The sequence below is a fragment of the Neophocaena asiaeorientalis genome, unplaced genomic scaffold (assembly GCF_003031525.2).
Source record: "Neophocaena asiaeorientalis asiaeorientalis breed wild unplaced genomic scaffold, Neophocaena_asiaeorientalis_V1.1 scaffold150, whole genome shotgun sequence".
In the NCBI taxonomy this organism is placed as follows: Eukaryota; Metazoa; Chordata; class Mammalia; order Artiodactyla; family Phocoenidae; genus Neophocaena; species Neophocaena asiaeorientalis.
The window spans coordinates 16,586,373-16,604,437 of NW_020176571.1; the positions used below are offsets into that span (position 1 = coordinate 16,586,373).

The 18,065-nt window shown below is 40.5% G+C and overlaps 1 protein-coding gene across 4 annotated transcripts in view; it reads right to left on the reverse strand.

Annotated features, from left to right (window-relative positions):
• ABCC9 (ATP binding cassette subfamily C member 9) overlaps nucleotides 1-18,065 on the reverse strand; it is a 146,216-nt gene that overhangs the window by 39,116 nt on the left and 89,035 nt on the right. For all 4 annotated transcript variants that reach the window (XM_024733389.1, XM_024733388.1, XM_024733386.1 and 1 more), the window contains 6 exons: nucleotides 16,681-16,777; nucleotides 8,811-9,040; nucleotides 7,825-7,973; nucleotides 7,541-7,610; nucleotides 5,019-5,176; nucleotides 958-1,050 (listed from right to left, as the gene is read on the reverse strand). In XM_024733389.1, the coding sequence (XP_024589157.1) occupies nucleotides 958-1,050; nucleotides 5,019-5,176; nucleotides 7,541-7,610; nucleotides 7,825-7,973; nucleotides 8,811-9,040; nucleotides 16,681-16,777 (797 nt within the window). The remainder of the gene's footprint in view (nucleotides 1-957; nucleotides 1,051-5,018; nucleotides 5,177-7,540; nucleotides 7,611-7,824; nucleotides 7,974-8,810; nucleotides 9,041-16,680; nucleotides 16,778-18,065) is intronic.

Consider the following 18,065-nt stretch of genomic DNA (forward strand, 5'->3'; position numbering starts at 1 on the left):
TGTAGATACGTGGATGGATCTAGAGACCGTCATACAGAGTGAAGTAAGTCAGAAAGAGAAAAACAAACATCGTATATTAACGCATATATGTGGAATCTAGAAAAATGATACAGATGAACTGGTTTGCAAGGCAGAAATAGAGACACAGATGTAGAGAACAAATGTATGGACACCAAAGGGGGAAAGCAGGGTGGGGGGTGGTGGTGGGATGAACTGGGAGATTGGGGTTGACATACATACACTAATATGTATAAAATGGATAACTAATAACCTGCTGTATAAAAAATTTAATTAAGTTAAAAACAGAAATCAATACATGTTTGCATTTAGCACTGCAGAAATATATAATACTTCAAGATGTTGATTTTCTAGAGTAAATGAAACATTCAATGATGCCACCTTCTTTTCTGATTTTACCTGAACAGGGAAAACAGGGTCAGGTAATTCTTTGTGTATTAAGCAGACACTCTTGGTGAAAAGCTTGGGATATTACTCTATTTACCAACATTCAAGAAAACTGATTAAATCCTAAAATAACTTTGGTGTAATAATTCTTTTATTATTAATACATTTATTTTAACTTCTATGTTGGGTGTTTTTCTGCTAACCACTGTGGTTAGTACCTTACATGCATTATATCAATTAGTCCAACAAGCCTAAGAAGCGAAACTGATTTCCCCATTTCAGAGATGAGGCTAGGGAATTTAAAAGCCTGGTCTAAATCCCACAGCTAGTATCCTTCCAACATGATGCTTAATTCTTTCTTTATTCTTATTAAAATTTCAAAAGATTAAACTCTGTGATCATTTACTGCCACATTTTTCTTACTACTAGTTTAGAACATGGCCACGCACACAGTGGGCATTCAAAAATGGGAGCAATGATCAGTTATATGTAGGTAAATACTTGTTGATGATGTAACTGCCTAAACAACAAAAGGAAAACATGTTTACTCACCTAAATGCCCGAATAGTGGTGAGGCCTTCAGCAGTTTCTGAGAAGTGGCAAAGCAGAGGGAGCTGGGTAGTATCATCAAGTTCCTGGAGATCCCTAGGACAGAGACAAGTGCAAAAATAAACCTCACACTTCTTCAGACTCGAAGACTACTGCATTCATTCTAAATTAAGGTTATTATTTGTCATCGCAACTATTTTCCTCTAGCACTCAATTAACAAGAACTTCAACAGCTTACAATCTAAAGAGGAAGGGAAAGATAAGTATGTATAATAAATACGGGTCCAGGCTGAATATTATGTGTTGTACAAAGATATCAGCTTTGTATCACAGCTAAAGTAAACTGTTATGGGGACACAGAGGAATGAGCAATTAATTTATATGTAGGAGATGGGGAATATTTTCTTTGAGCAGGTGGAGATTTAGGCCAAATCGTAAGCATGCGGAGGGCTTCAACCAAACAGACAAGAAGAAATGCATTCCAGCTGAGGGAACAAACAAGAGCAAGCACAGAAGACTAAATAACTGGCAAGTTCAATCTGGCTGGTGCCAGAATCCTTTGTGTTGTAGTGGGAAAAGGCTGGAAAAACAATGGGCAGGGCTAGACTGTAGAAGATCCTGGATGGTCTGGGAAAAAACACTGAGGACTAGAAATAAAATCATCAGAGCTGGGTTAAAGCAACATAACTTGGGAGACAGTGTAAAGGATGGAAGAGAATCAGTGAGTAAAGATAGTCTATGTAAGAAATTTTTTTAAAAGTTCTTAATTATTGTGATGTGGGTGAAATTTAAAATAAGGGGAGATTGTGAGATAGCCTACTAGAAGTAGCTTTCTAAACTGCTACAGTCAACTCGTAGCAGAGTGAACAAGAGAGGAGGGCCACACAGATATAGAAAACAAACTTACGGTTTCCAAAGGGGATGGGGGGAGACATAAATTAGGAGTTTGGGATTAACATATACACACTACCATATATAAAGTAGGTAAACAACAAGAACCTACTGTATAGCACAGGGAACTATACTTAATATCTGGTAATAACCTATAATGGAAAATAATCTGAAAAAGAATATAAATATATGTGTGTGTGTATAACTGAATCACTTTGCTGTACACCTGAAACTAATACAACATTGTAAATTAACTATCCTTCAATTAAAAAATAAACTAAAATGAAATATGAGAGGAGAGTCAAATATGACTTGGTAATTACTCAGCAGCCTTGGAAAATGACAGTACTATTTACCAGGATGGGGGACAGAGAATAAAGATATCTGAAGAAACAGGTAACGAGTTTGGCTTCTGCCACAATGAAACTGAATCCCTGCCTAAATGGAACTTGTATTCACTGGTCCTCCGAGTGTAAATATATATTTACAGGTATATAAAGCACTCAATGAATGTCTGGTGGACAAATGTCTGAGTAGGACGCTTTCCATAAAGATGCACACTCATGATAACTTTTTAAATCACATAAGCTAGCGTTTCTAGAAAATAGGCTAAGATTTATATCACACATTTCAAAACGTGCCTGTTTTTTTCTTTTCAGCCTTTTTTCTGTCTTTCTCGGGGTCTTTGGGGTCGAGGGAATGAGAGTAGCAGTGCTAACATTCACCTTCCAGAGTCAAGGGAACTGAGTACACTGTTAACGTAATCTTCAACTGTTAGTTACATAATCTTAGGCCATTCTGGGTTGCCTGGGTCATCCCACAACCAAACGCAAAGTCTTTTTTTTTTCAGTTTCTAAAATGGATTTACTCACTTCAGAAACTGCAATGAGGGGAGGGAAAGAGAGAGGGGGGGAGGAGGATGAATATGAAGGAATGTAAAGAGTCTGCTATTTTTAAACAGAAAAGTGGCTATTTGTAAATTTGACACAAGTAACAGGTGGTCACTACATTGAGGTTTGTCATGAAAGGGAAAAAATGAGGAAGGAGGAAACTCTGCTTATAGGACTGTATTTTATGGAACCAAAAAGGTGAGGGTACAGCTTGATCATGTATTCTTGTAAACAGGAAATGCTTACTTACAGAGCTAACCACACATGAGGTTCTTTGATTTTAGATATTCAAAATTTCATGGCATGTCCTGTAGCTAGTGCCCCACCTTCATTCCCTTTGGTGTTTACAAAATAGTCTGTTAGGGCTTCCCTGGTGGCGCAGTGGTTGAGAGTCCGCCTGGCCTGCTGAGGCAGGGGACACGGGTTCATGCCCTGGTCCGGGAAGATCCCACATGCCGCAGAGCAGCTGGGTCTGTGAGCCATGGCCGCTGGGCCTGCGCGTCCGGAGCCTGTGCTCCGCAACAGGAGAGGCCACAACAGTGAGAGGCCCGCGTACCGAAAAAAAAGAAAAAAAAAAAAAGTTTGTTAAACTGCCTGAGCTTTCCAGCATGGGTGAGTCCTGCAGAACCTCAATATCTAGAAGGGTCTTTTTGTCTGTGAGATTTAGTATCATGTGGTCCTATTTGCGAACTTTCAGAGAATTTCAAATAAGAATGGCTTATAATCCATTATCAATGTTCCTTTAAAAATAATTCATCCCCTGCATATTTTAACTATCAATGTTAACGGATTATTCTTACTTATAATGAACAGAATTCACAATTCAAATTTGTAATGAACTAAGAATATGTGCCTGGCTTTGGCACTCAATTTTTATTGCCCAGGAGTGAAAACAGGCCCAAATGAGTATGAGATTGAAGTAAACCATGACGGTTGAATATCAGTGGTGAGAAAGCAAAGTGAGATTTGGAAACAGCCAGCAGAAATGAAGTATCTGAACTTTTCTGCCCCTCCAGCAAGCAGCATCAACAATAATACCAGAAAACAAAACGAAACAATAATACCAGAAGAAATGAAAGAGCGAATTTGATGGCTAGCCTCTTCCTTTTGGTCTGAACTTGCTACAAGCAAAGGGAAGAAGCTAGGGATGAAAACGCATCCCTAGATTTAACATAGCATTTGATTTAACATAACATTTGAAGGATCCTAATTCATAGCCCTGAGGGAGAAACAACTATATATATATTTTTAAATTAAGAAATGTTGCAGATATATCCAGAGGTTCCCAACAATAATCTTGCCTTTTCTTGTTACCTGATTTTTTTCATTTTCCCTGCACTCAAGTCCTATTAAATCTTTTCATTTTACTGAATAAACTCAATACCTGCCTTCCTATTCCAGCACTTGATCCACATATAAGGGTTACCTTATTTATTTTTTATCTTCTCAAGAGACTGTAAGTTTCTTGAGAATTGTTCCTTGCCATGTTGATCTCTTCCTCTGCCACATGGCTTACACAGTTATTTACAACACACAATGCTTGATAAGTGTTTGCTGAAATAAAGTGATTACTGCGATAATATAAAATGTACTGTATTATTTAAAGCATGGACTTCAAAGCTAAATTGGAAATTTCAAAACAACTGGTACTATATTTCACTTAATTTTTCAACATCTCAGCAAATGACAAATCTTATATTAACAGAAGAATTTACAATCCATGGCTATCTTTTATTTATTTGGCTGGATATTCAAGGGCGTGTTAAATGATCCAATCTAAAAATTTCCAACCTCTTAAAGTTACAGCACTCCTACCAGACATTCAAGATTCTCCACTTTTATAGTTATCACTCTGATTTATCTCTTTAACCTCTTTTTACTTCTACTAATCTTTTATGGAGTGCATTTTACTCATTTGAAAATATTTTACTTTTTTTCCTCCCCACTTGTGGAATATAACAATATTAAATCACTTATCCTTTGGGACTATATTTGATTTCATAAGTTTTCTGTCAATGCCATGTTCAGAAAAAGGACCATGGAATGAAAAATTGGGCTCAATCCACTTGTTAATATAATTCCAGAACTATGTAAGGCTTAGATAACCAATTACAGAAACAAAATATCTCTTCAAATGAAACATAGTATCAGGATAGGTTTCATCTAGTTAAATTAGATTTCATTTCCAAATTCCATACCTTATCTTGAAAAATGTTACAGCCAATCTGGATCACAATCAAATACATGGGCTTTTGAAGATGAATAGTGTATTATTTTACTTACTTAGACGCCACTCGGAAGTATTTCTGGATAAAATAAAAGGCGACCCCAAGAGGCACAAGTGCAACCAGGAACACAGGGGTAGCATAAGAAATCATGCCAATGGCAGACACGCAGAGCAGTGTTGAGCGAGTTAGAGATTCCAAAGTTGGAGGGATATGCTGTTAAAAAGGTGGTTTGAAAGGAAAATGTTTTAGCTAAAATAAAACATTGGTTATAAGGCAACAAATCATTAATTTATTTTTATTTTTTATAAATTTATTTATTTTATTTATTTATTTTTGGCTGCATTGGGTCTTCGCTGCCGCACTCGGGCCCTCTCTTGTTGCGGCGAGCGGGGGCCACTCTTTGTTGCGGTGCGCGGGCTTGCAGTGGCTTCTCTTGCTGCGGAGCACAGGCTCCAGGCACGCGGGCTCAGTAGCTGTGGCTCACGGGCTCTAGGGCACAGGCTCAGCAGTTTGGCACACGGGCCTAGTTGCTCTGCAGCATGTGGGATCCACCCGGACCAGGGCTCAAACCCGTGTCCCCTGCATTGGCAGGCGGATTCCTAACCACTGTGCCACCAGGGAAGCCCTCAAATCATGAATTTTATATTAACATAGTTATATAATTAGTTCCCAAAGTAGTATACAAACATTTTCATTATAAGCAATTCATCTCTCCTTCAACTTCACTCACTTCCCATTGTTTATCCATCAACCTATCTACTTATCTTTGGTCAGTTATTTACCTATCTACCTATTTATCTTGTGGGATTTTATACAAATAGCACTATACTCTAAACCTTATTTGTCCATTTGCACTGAACAAGATGGATTGTAAACCTTCCCATGCCACTATATACAAATCTATTTCTTTTTAACAGCTGCATAGCATTAAAAAACGTATTTAGCTATTCCTCTATTAATTTAATTTAATTGCTTGCTCATATTCTTTGCACATTTTTCATTGGATTGTTTATCTTCCTTATCGATTTTTAGATGCCCTTTATGTATCATGGATGTTTATCCTCTTTCTTTACATAGGTTGCCAGTTCTTCTCCCAATGAATCTACTACATTTTAAGTACGTCTCTGATGCTTTTGGCTCAATAGAAGTTTAAAATTTTAGAGTCATTTCTGTTGGCCTTTTCTCTTATTGTTTCTGAGTTTTGTGTCTTACTTATCAAGACCTTTCCCACCCAAAATTCTAAAACTACTCTCTTACATTTTATTTTATAGTTTTGTGTTTTTAGATGGCCCTCTTTATTACATGGGAATTTGCTTTGTATTTTATAGGTAGTTAATTGTCCCAACACCCTTTACTGAAAAAATATTCTTTTTCTTACTGATTCAAGATATACTGGTGTCTTTGAGTTTTCCACTTTGTTCTTTTGATCTGCTTGTTTTCTGTGACCATCAGAGTGTTTTGATTTTATAGTATTTTTTAGGTATCTGATAGGGAAATTTTATATATATATGATTTTTATGATTTTCAGATTGGTGGATCACTTTTCTTCATATTATGTTTATTTTTCTTTTCATAGTTTTTGTTGTTATTATAAGTGAAATTTACTTTTCACATAATTTTTAATTGGTGTAGAGAAAGTTACTGACTTTTATATCGTATGTGTTATGTAGATATTCTGCTTAACTTTCTAGTTGGTTCTTTATTGTATTGACTGTTTTGGACTCTCTAGGTAGCAATAACATCATCTTCCAAATAAGGAGTGTTCTGTCTCTTCTTTTCCAATATGTGTTTCTTAGGAAGTGTTTTAGGTGTAGCATGACCTGACACCAATATTGTGAAAACATCAAAATTTTTCAGCATACATTTTAGTCAGCTGCATGCACCCTTCTTTTACTAAATTGATGGTAATTTAGGTGTTCTTAAGGCCACTCTAGAAAATCAGAAAAGGAAAGGGCTGGATTTGCCAAGTCTATGCTCAGTCACCCTAAGGAGTCAGTTCATGAGGTGATCCAATTTCGGAGTTTGAGGTCTTTAACTTCAGGACAAACTTCTAGAGCCGAAGGACCTAAGGCTAAACTGGGCAACCTTGAAATATTCCTTAAGATATCACACCGTCTAAAGTTTCTCTCATTCAAGAGCCAATCTAACAAAAGTAAAGGACATCTAAGACAGCTTGGTATTCCATTCTTTACTTCTGGGAGACACTCTGTGTTAATACTAAGCTTTAAGAACTTTACAACACCTCCATCGCGAATGGAGATACAACATTGATCAAAATCACTTCTTTTTACATAAAAAATTTTAATGTTCATTCTTTGCTATTTCTCTTTATTTCATGCTGATTCTCTAAGTATCCTCTTCCACATGCATAAATTTCTTTGAATTAAGGTTTTCCTTTAAGATTTTATTCCAGAAATCATTTATGCATATATGTAATATCGATATGAATGCAAACAGGCTTTCATTGAAGTTTTAGAAATCCTCTGTTGTTAACAGGAATCATGATTTATCTTAAAATGTTATTTAGCTTACACTGAGAAATTTATTTTTGAACTTGGAAGTAACTCGGGCACTCACCTGATCAATGATATTTGTATCAGCTGAAAAGCGATTGAGAATCAGTCCCAGTGGTGTGGTATCAAAGAATCTAGGGAATGAACAGATTGGAATGTATAATACTAAATTATCTGGAACCTAAACACTGCTAACAGTCATTTTGGGGTCATAAACATGAGAAGATCCCTACTGATCTGTTGAAAGACTGAATAAATTCTTTAAAATTTCACATTTCACTTCCATTGAAAAATGCATGTTTTTATGATTTTCTGTGTGGGAGTAAAGTAAATAACTACTTTTTTTACCTTATTGGTCCAAGAATGATCTTATTGAGGAGATTGTGGTGAAGATTTTTGGCAGCTGTGACACCCATCCATTCCACAGTGAGAGATGTAACAAGGCAGAGGAAAATACCTGCTCCACAGAGTATGCTAAATCCAGCCACATAGTAGGTCTAAAAAGCAGCCAACACAAGAAAGCACATAAGAAATTATCAACTGACACCCAACATCAAAGTCTGGCAATATCAACTTCATTATCTTGCATCAATTTAGACAGTGGAAGGAGTGTAGTTCTTGGAGACTCCTTCACCTTCCTTTAAGGTTTGCCTAAGGGCAGACGAAGGCTTAGAGTCTGTTTTCTGGTTTGAAATATTCGTGACGTTTTACATCACAAAGCTCATTCTTGCTATCCCTAATCTCAGAATGACCAGCTAATTCACTGGTTAAAATCAAATACCATCAGAACAACAACAGAAGCCCAGTGTGTATATTATGCATAAACACATATATCATGTGTATAACTCCCTTGAATCCAAATCCAAGCATTATCTTTAAATGCTTCTTATGATATATTTCAGGTCCTGCTCTAATTAACTTATTGAATCATTACAAAAGTCCTGTGACAGACATAGACAACAGACCTGTGGTTGCCAAGGAGGAGGAGGGTGGGGTAGGTATGGATTGGGATTTGGGGATTAGCAGATGCAAACTATTATATAGAGAATAGATAAACAACAAGGTCCTACTGTATAGCACAGGGAACTATATTTATTATCCTGTGATAAACCATAATGGAAAAGAAAATGAAAAAGAATATACATATATATATATATATACAACGGAATCACTTTGCTGTACAGCAGAAATGAACACATTGTAAATCAACTACACTTCAATAAAATAAGTTAAAAACAAAACAAAAAAACACCACAAAATTCCTGTGACGTATAGAGTATTTGTATCTAACTAGATAAAAGGCTATCACCGTTAATCTCAACATTTCACTGTACCTGATCAGCTTTTCCAGTATTGTTTATACTGTACTCTGAGGTCCATGTGGCCAGCCAGTAGTCTATAGCTACAATGACGGAATGCTTCAAAAGCTTAGAGAAAATCATCAGGAAGAGCAAGAAGAATCCTCCAGAGGTGAGGTACCGCCAACAGGTCTTCCATGGCATTTTAGTCCTCAGCCTCATTACAGTGGACATGTTATCATCCTCATCTTCCTCCTCCTCTTCCTCTGCATACAAAACACTTTTTAAATCTTCTGACAGGCAATGGGAAGATAGAATTTGTATTATCCACCCTCTACACACAAACCTCCATCAAATTTATAGAAATACAAATATTAGTCTTAGAAATTGAAAATGCTTTTAGCAGGGAAAAACTTCATTTAAAAAGTAGATGAGTGCCTATCAACAGATGAATGGATAAAGAAGATGTGGTGTATATATACAATGCAATAATTCTCAGCCATGAAAAAGATGAAATGTTGCCATATGTGACAACATGGATGGATCTTGATGAGGGTATTATGCTAAGTGAAACAAGTCAGACAGATAAAGACAAATACTGTACAATTTCACTCATATGTATAATTTTAAAAAGAACCAAAAAAACCAAAATAAATGAACAACTCAAACCACACAAAAACACACATGGATACAGAGAACAGAGTAGTGGTTACCAGAAGAGAAAGGGGCGGGGGAGGGGGATGGAATGGGTAAAGGGGATCAACTGTTTTGGTGGTGAGCATGCTGTAGGGTCTACAGAAGTAGAAATATAATGTTGTACACATGAAACTTACATAATGTTATAAACCAATGTCACCTCAATAAAAAATAAGTTAAAAAATATGTGAAAATGAATAAATAAATGAAAGAATGAGTGAATGAAAAAATAAACATAAAATCTATGTCTGGATGAGTTAATTTGCTGATTTATTACACATCAAACTAACTAGAAATATAGACTAGAAGTTCACTAAGTTATTGAAGGAACGGTGTTGCCAAGAACACTACATGACAGGCCTGCAAATATTTATAATTTTTTGAACTCTGCATTTCTGAATTTGTAAAACTGCACCAGGAGGAGACAGTCTCTGAAATTTGTGCATAGCTCAAGAGGGAATAATCCATTATCTCTATGGCTAGTTTTAAATGTGGTCATGGAGGAGCATGGGCAAAAAGAAACCTTCCAGAAGGCAAAGCCAGGGGACAGAGGACAATGTGCAGGGATGTCCTCTCAGCTCTTTAAGCCACCTGGAAACTTCTAGATGGTTATCTTAAGAACATACTCCATTACAAGGACAGGGAATTTTGGTATTTCCTGAGCAGCAAAATTTGATCATTCGTATGGTCTAGTGACTGTTGTGGATTTCCCATTCTTTCTTTTCCCAAAGGCAGTTTTCACTGCAGTCATCCTGTATGTACTCCACTACCGTATAGTGAGCAGGCTGTGGGTAGGAACGATAGATAATTTGGTTTATAGGTTATCAGACAACAGAGATCTAAGTGTGGATATGATGGGAAGACTGAGCATCACCAAGGATCCTAATATTTAAGCTGGATACAAAAAATGAACAGGTCTCAGATAGTCTACCCTTTGGTAAGGATGGGTCCAATGTGTGAGAACAGGATTCAAAATTTGCATGATTAAAGGGGTAGACACTTGCAGACTGTGTTTCCTCAATATCTATTCTCTGTTTCCATATTAACTGAAATTTCAGCTTGCCTATAGCTGCCCAGTTAAGACAGCATTTCTTCACTTCCCCAGAACCTAATCTGTCCAGATGATGAACTGGCCAATGTTTAGCAGTAGAAAAAAATATGGGCAGCTACTTTCTTTTTTCCCTTCCTGGTGGCTTGAACAGACATACTGACAGCACCAGGAGGAGCAATCTACTAGGTAATATGCACCATACTGGACTCTTTGATATAAATTATTTCCTTCTACTCTGTAAGAAAAGTATTATTATTTTATACCTGACGAAATGGATTAACACAGCAAGCCCAGGGCAGAGTCAGCCTCTCAAATGCTATATTCACTACTGAAATACTGGAGAGAGTAAATGCAATTCTAGAGGCTGTCTGTTTACAGCACCAGACATTCTTTTTGTTTGTTTGTTTGTTTTTGCTTTTGCTTTTGTGGCCATGGCATGTGGCTTGCTGGATCTTAGCTCCCTGACCAGGGATTGAATTCCAGGGCCATGGCAGTGAAAGCGCTGAGTCCTAACCACCTGACCGCCAGGGAAGTCCCCAAACATTCTTCTAAAACTTTCTTAGGGGAGACCTTCAAGATGGCGGAGGAGTAAGACATGGAGATCACCTTCCTCCTCACAAATACATCAGAAATACATCTACATGTGGAACAGCTCCTGCAGAACACCCACTGAACGTTGGCAGAAGACCTCAGACTTCCCGAAAGGCAAGAAAATCCCCACGTACCTGGGTAGGGCAAAAGAAAAAACAGAGACAAGAGAATAGGGATGGGACCTGCACCTCTGGGAGGGAACTGAGAAGGAGGAAAGGTTTCCACATACTAGGAACCCTTTCACTGGCGGAGACAGGGTGTGGGGAGTAGAAGCTTCGGAGCCACGGAGGAGAGCGCAGCAACAGGGCTGCGGAGGGCAAAGTGGAGAGATTCCCACACAGAGGATCGGTGCCAACCAGCACTCACCAGCCCGAGAGGCTGGTCTGCTCACCCACCAGGGTGGTGGGGGCTGGGAGCTGAGGCTCTGGCTTTGGAGGTCAGATCTCAGGGAGAGGACTGGGGTTGGCTGCATGAACAGAGCGTGAAGGGGGCTAGTGCACCACAGCTAGCCGGGAAGAAGTCCTAGGAAAAGCCTGGATCTGCCTAAGAGTCAAGAGACCATTGTTTCGGGGTGCACAAGGAGAGGGGATTCAGAGCACCGCCTAAATGAGCTCCAGAGACAGGCGTGAGCCACGGCTATCAGCTCGGACACCAGAGATGGGCATGAAATGCTAACGCTGCTGCTGCAGCCACCAAGAATACTGTGTGCAAGCACAGGTCACTATCCACACACCCCTCCCACCGGAAGCCTGTGCAGCCCGCCACTGCCAGGGTCCCTTGATCCAGGGACAACTTCCCTGGGAGAACACACAGTGCGCCTCAGGCTGTTACAAAGTCACGCTGGCCTCTGCCGCTGCTGGCTCGGCCCCGCATTCCAATTATAACTACTGTACCCTTCCCTCCCTCCGGCCTGAGTGAGCCAGAGCTCCCTAATCAGCCACCGGCTTAACCCTGTCCTGTCTGGGTGGGGAACAGATGCCTGAGGGTGACCTACATGCAGAGGTGGGGCCAAAACCAAAGCTGAACCCTGGGAGCTGTGCAAACAAAGAAGAGAAAGGGAAATCTCTCCCAGCAGCCTCAGGAGCAGCGGATTAAATCTCCACAATCAACTTGATGTACCTGCATCTGTGGAACACCTGAATAGACAACGAATCATCCCAAAATTGAGGTGGTGGATGTTGCAGCAACTGTAGACTTGGGGTTTGCTGTCTGCAACTGACTAGTTACTGATCTTTATGCTTATCTTAGTATAGTTTTTAGCGCTTATTATCATTGGTGGATTTGTTTATTGGTTTGGTTGCCATCTTCTTTTTTTAAATTACTTTTTTATTTTAATAATTTTTTAAAACTTTAATTGTTTTATATTTTTCTTTCTTTTTTTCTCCCTTTTCTTCTGAGCTGTGTGGTTGACAGGGTCTTTGTGATCTGGCCTGATGTCAGGCCTGAGTCTCTGAGGTAGGAGAGCCGAAATCAGAACATTGGACTACCAGAGACCTCTAGGCCCCACGTAATATCAATCAGTGAGAGCTCTCTAAGAGGTCTCTGTCTCAATGCTGAGACCCAGCTCCACCCAATGGCCAGCAAGCTCCAGTGCTGGACATCCCATGCCAAACAACTAAGCAAGACAGGAACACAACCCCACCCATTAGCAGAGAGGCTGCCTAAAATCATAACAAGTCCACAGACACCCCAAAACACACCACCAGACGTGGACCTGACCACCAGAAAGACAAGATCCAGACCCACCGACCAGAACACAGGCACCAGTCCCCTCCACCGGGAAGCCTACACAAACCACTGAACCAACATTACCCACTGGGGGCAGACACCAAAAACAACGGGAACTACAAACCTGACAGACACCAAAAACAACGGGAGCTACAAACCTGCAGCCTGTGTTAACCCAAAACACAGTAAGATAAGCAAAATGGGAAGCCAGAAATGTGCAGCAGATGAAGGAGCAAGGGAAAAACCCAGCAGACCTAACAAACAAAAGGCAAGAAAATCCCCACGTACCTGGGTAGGGCAAAAGAAAAAACAGAGACAAGAGAATAGGGATGGGACCTGCACCTCTGGGAGGGAACTGAGAAGGAGGAAAGGTTTCCACATACTAGGAACCCTTTCACTGGCGGAGACAGGGTGTGGGGAGTAGAAGCTTCGGAGCCACGGAGGAGAGCGCAGCAACAGGGCTGCGGAGGGCAAAGTGGAGAGATTCCCACACAGAGGATCGGTGCCAACCAGCACTCACCAGCCCGAGAGGCTGGTCTGCTCACCCACCAGGGTGGTGGGGGCTGGGAGCTGAGGCTCTGGCTTTGGAGGTCAGATCTCAGGGAGAGGACTGGGGTTGGCTGCATGAACAGAGCGTGAAGGGGGCTAGTGCACCACAGCTAGCCGGGAAGAAGTCCTAGGAAAAGCCTGGATCTGCCTAAGAGTCAAGAGACCATTGTTTCAGGGTGCACAAGGAGAGGGGATTCAGAGCACCGCCTAAATGAGCTCCAGAGACAGGCGTGAGCCACGGCTATCAGCTCGGACACCAGAGATGGGCATGAAATGCTAACGCTGCTGCTGCAGCCACCAAGAATACTGTGTGCAAGCACAGGTCACTATCCACACACCCCTCCCACCGGAAGCCTGTGCAGCCCGCCACTGCCAGGGTCCCTTGATCCAGGGACAACTTCCCTGGGAGAACACACAGTGCGCCTCAGGCTGTTACAAAGTCACGCTGGCCTCTGCCGCTGCTGGCTCGGCCCCGCATTCCAATTATAACTACTGTACCCTTCCCTCCCTCCGGCCTGAGTGAGCCAGAGCTCCCTAATCAGCCACCGGCTTAACCCTGTCCTGTCTGGGTGGGGAACAGATGCCTGAGGGTGACCTACATGCAGAGGTGGGGCCAAAACCAAAGCTGAACCCTGGGAGCTGTGCAAACAAAGAAGAGAAAGGGAAATCTCTCCCAGCAGCCTCAGGAGCAGCGGATTAAATCTCCACAATCAACTTGATGTACCAACAGACAAATCACAAGCACTGAAATTGAAACTATGATTAAAAATCTTCCAAGAAACAAAAGCTCAGGACCAGATGGCTTCACAGGCGAATTCTATCAAACATTTAGAGAAGAGCTAACACCTATCCTTCTCAAACTCTCCCAAAATATAGCAGAAGGAGGAACACTCCCAAACTCATTCTACCTGGTCACCATCACCCTGATACCAAAACCAGACAAAGATGTCAAAATAAAGAAAACTACAGACCAATATCACTGGTGAACATAGATGCAAAAATCCTCAACAAAATGCTAGCAAACAAAGGATTCTTCAATATACGCAAATCAATCAATGTGATACACCATATTAACAAACTGAAGGATAAAAACCATATGATAATCTCAATAGATGCAGAAAAAGCTTTCGACAAAATTCAACACCCAACTATGGTAAAAGCTCTCCAGAAAGTACGCATCGAGGAAACTTACGTCAACATAATAAAGGCCATATATGACAAACCCACAGCCAACATCGTTCTCAATGGTGAAAAACTGAAACCATTTACACTAAGATCAGGAAGAAGACAAGGTTGTCCACTCTCACCACTATTATTCAACATAGCATTTCTATACACTAATGATGAAAAATCTGAAAGAGAAATTAAGGAAACACTCCCATTTATGACTGCAACAGAAAGAATAAAATACCTAGGAATAAACTACCTAGGGAGACAAAAGACCTGTATGCAGAAAACAATGACACTGATGAAAGAAATCAAAGATGATACAAACAGATAGAGAGACATACCATGTTCTTCGATTGGAAGAATGAACATTGTGAAAATGACTATACTTCCTAAAGCAATCTACAGATTCAATGCAATCTCTATCAAACTACCAATGTAATTTTTCAGAGAACTAGAACAAAAAACTTCACAACTTGTAGGGAAACACAAAAGACCCCGAGCAGCCAAAGCAATCTTGAGAAAATAGATGAACAGATTAAGAAGATGTGGCACAAATATACAATGGAATATTACTCAGCCATAAAAGGAAAAGAAATTGGGTTATTTGTGGTGAGGTGGATGGACCTAGAGTCTGTCATACAGAGTGAATTAAGTCAGAAAGAGAAAAACAAATACCATATGCTAACACATATATATGGAATCTAAAAAAAAAGAAACAAAAAATGGTTCTGATGAACCATTCTTTAGGCAGACTTAGAGAATGGACTTGAGGACACGGGGAGGGGGAATGGTAAGCTGGGATGAATTGGCAGAGTATCACTGAAATATATATACACTACCAAATATAAAATAGATAGCTAGTGGGAAGCAGCTGCATCGTATGGGGAGATCAGCTCAGTGCTTTATGACCACCAGCTCAGTGCTTTGTGACCACCTAGATGGATAGGGAGGTTGGGAGGGAGATGCAAGAGGGAGGGGATATGGGGATATATGTACACATATAGCTGATTCACTTTGTTATACAGCAGAAACTAACACAACATTGTAAAGCAATTATACTCCAATAAACATGTTTAAAAAAATTCTTAAATCTAAGAAACTGGAGTACAAAATTCATTTATTCATTCATTTATTTATTTACTTAATGAGTATTTATTTATTTTTTTTTTCGGTACACGGGCCTCTCACTGTTGTGGCCTCTCCCGTTGTGGAGCACAGGCTCCAGACGCGCAGGCTCAGCGGCCGTGGCTCACGGGCCCAGCCGCTCCGCGGCATGTGGGATCCTCCTGGACCGGGGCACGAACCCGTGTCCCCTGCATTGGCAGGCGGACTCTCAACCACTGCGCCACCAGGGAAGCCCAATGAGTATTTATTGAAACACAATAATTATCATATGATGAGTAAAGATAACATATTTTGGTGTCCTTCAGTTTGAAATTATAATTTTCTCTTTCTTAATTGGCTTGTAGAAATGTGGTCTTCAGCAAAAACCATGTTGGAAAAATGAAGTATAGTGCATTTACTCTATGGACCTAAGTGTGGTTTATCTTACAAACTTCTTGGCAACAAATGTCAAAGTCATGTAACTATTTCAGCTTATTCCTCAAATTTCCCATAAACCTTTTCTCCCTGCTATACCTTACTAGATCCAGAAAACTGAAACATAACAAACAGCTTTCTCATCCTCTTAGTCTTCATTGCTGTGTTATCGTGAAAACCCCGTAAGAACTTACTGACTCAGGTATAAGTCTTTCAAAGCAGTATTTTCTCCATATTCCCCATTTATTGTTTATTTCCAAAGGACATTTTATTATACTACACCTTTCCAATTTATCTGAACAGTGGTCTAGACCTGCTGTCCTGTCAGCTCTCTCTCACGCACAACACAGAAATACTAAGACACACTGTGGGAAGTCGCTCAAGATGCTTGTTGGTTGATTGCATACACCTTTCCTTCACTCCTACTCTTTCCATTTCAGTTTTATGTATTTGATTTGGCCTTTCCACCTGCTGCAAAGTGGCTAGTCATTCCTCACTGACATATTCACACATCATTTGCTAAAGCACGACCCTCACATCCTATTACCCGTTTGAATGTGTCAGACATAAAAAAAGGTCTACCTTCGTCTTCATCCTCCAGTTGTGCTTTTGCCTCTCTTGAATACATGGCTCTTCGGAGCGTTTTCCTCTCTAAAGTTGTTTGGTCAGCTTCCATATCCTACAGAAAACACTGTGCTATCATTCAGGGAACTCACAGCCACAGTCAAGTTCTACTTATCAATCAGTGATCCACACATACGAAGAACCAATCCTTAGTTACCTTTCTGGGTCTTGGGCTCTGTTCACGCTACAGATGGATGGGCAACTCCTGTCATAGGAGTAATGCCTGAGGTTTGTGAAAAATGTCTCAGAGCTCAGAGGTGTAGGGCGGTAAGAAGCCAGGAAAAGTAGTAAAAACGTGATGGAGCTGACCCCAGGGGCAGGGGGACACCTCCCCTAGCCTTAAAGCCTGGATCCACCATTGCTCTTTTATGTCACTTTCACGTACTCCTGTAATTTTTCTAACTAAAGTCATCTATGTTAACAAATATCTTCTTTGAAAAATGCATGTGTTTCTGGATTGGTTAAAGCACTATCAGTCATTCACTAATATTATGAATTATTAAATCGAGATGAATTTCTGACTGAGCATCTCACTAAGGGAACGGCACAAAAGAAAGGGACTTCAATAGAGATTGAAGGAAGGTGGGTAATTTTGCGGTACACGGGCCTCTCCTGTTGCGGAGCACAGGCTCCAGAAGCGTAGGCTCAGCGGCCATGGCTCACGGGCCCAGCCGCTCCGCGGCATGTGGGATCTTCCCTGACCGGCGCACGAACCCGCGTCCCCTGCATCGGCAGGCAGACTCTCAACCACTGCGCCACCAGGGAAGCCCAGAAGGTGGGTAATTTTTAAGCAAATGGGAAAGGAGGGTATTCAGCTGCCTAGCAGTTTAGGAGAAAGCCCTGGGAAGGGAAGATAAGCAGAAAGAAGAGAAAAATGGCAAAAACAAACTTTGCAAATTTTTAAGCGTTGCTCCTGACTTGTCTTGTGCTGAGAAAGGGAAAAGCATTTTGTTTTCTCCAGTTCTCTGCTTCCAACACTCTGCCCCCTTGGCTTCGTAACTGGACTAGTAGCATCAGTTCAGTTACACTGTGGGTTAAATCAGCTTCTGCAGGACAGTCTGGGAAACTAACCATCTCCCTGTTTCTGTGGGGAAATGCATTCTGAGCTCCAAATAACTGAGCCACAGACTTTTCGAATCTATGGTAATTTGAGAGCTTCCTGTACATGCTGACATAAAAAAAAAAATCACAGTTGTGACACTGATAAACCAATAATTCTTTGGTGATCAGTCTCTAGATAGTGGTCCTGTTTTGTTTTTGTTTGTTTGGCCTCATATAACATGTGTGATTTAAGAGACTTGCTATTCTAGACGGCTCTGTCGCTTCCAAGTTCTCGAATTAAA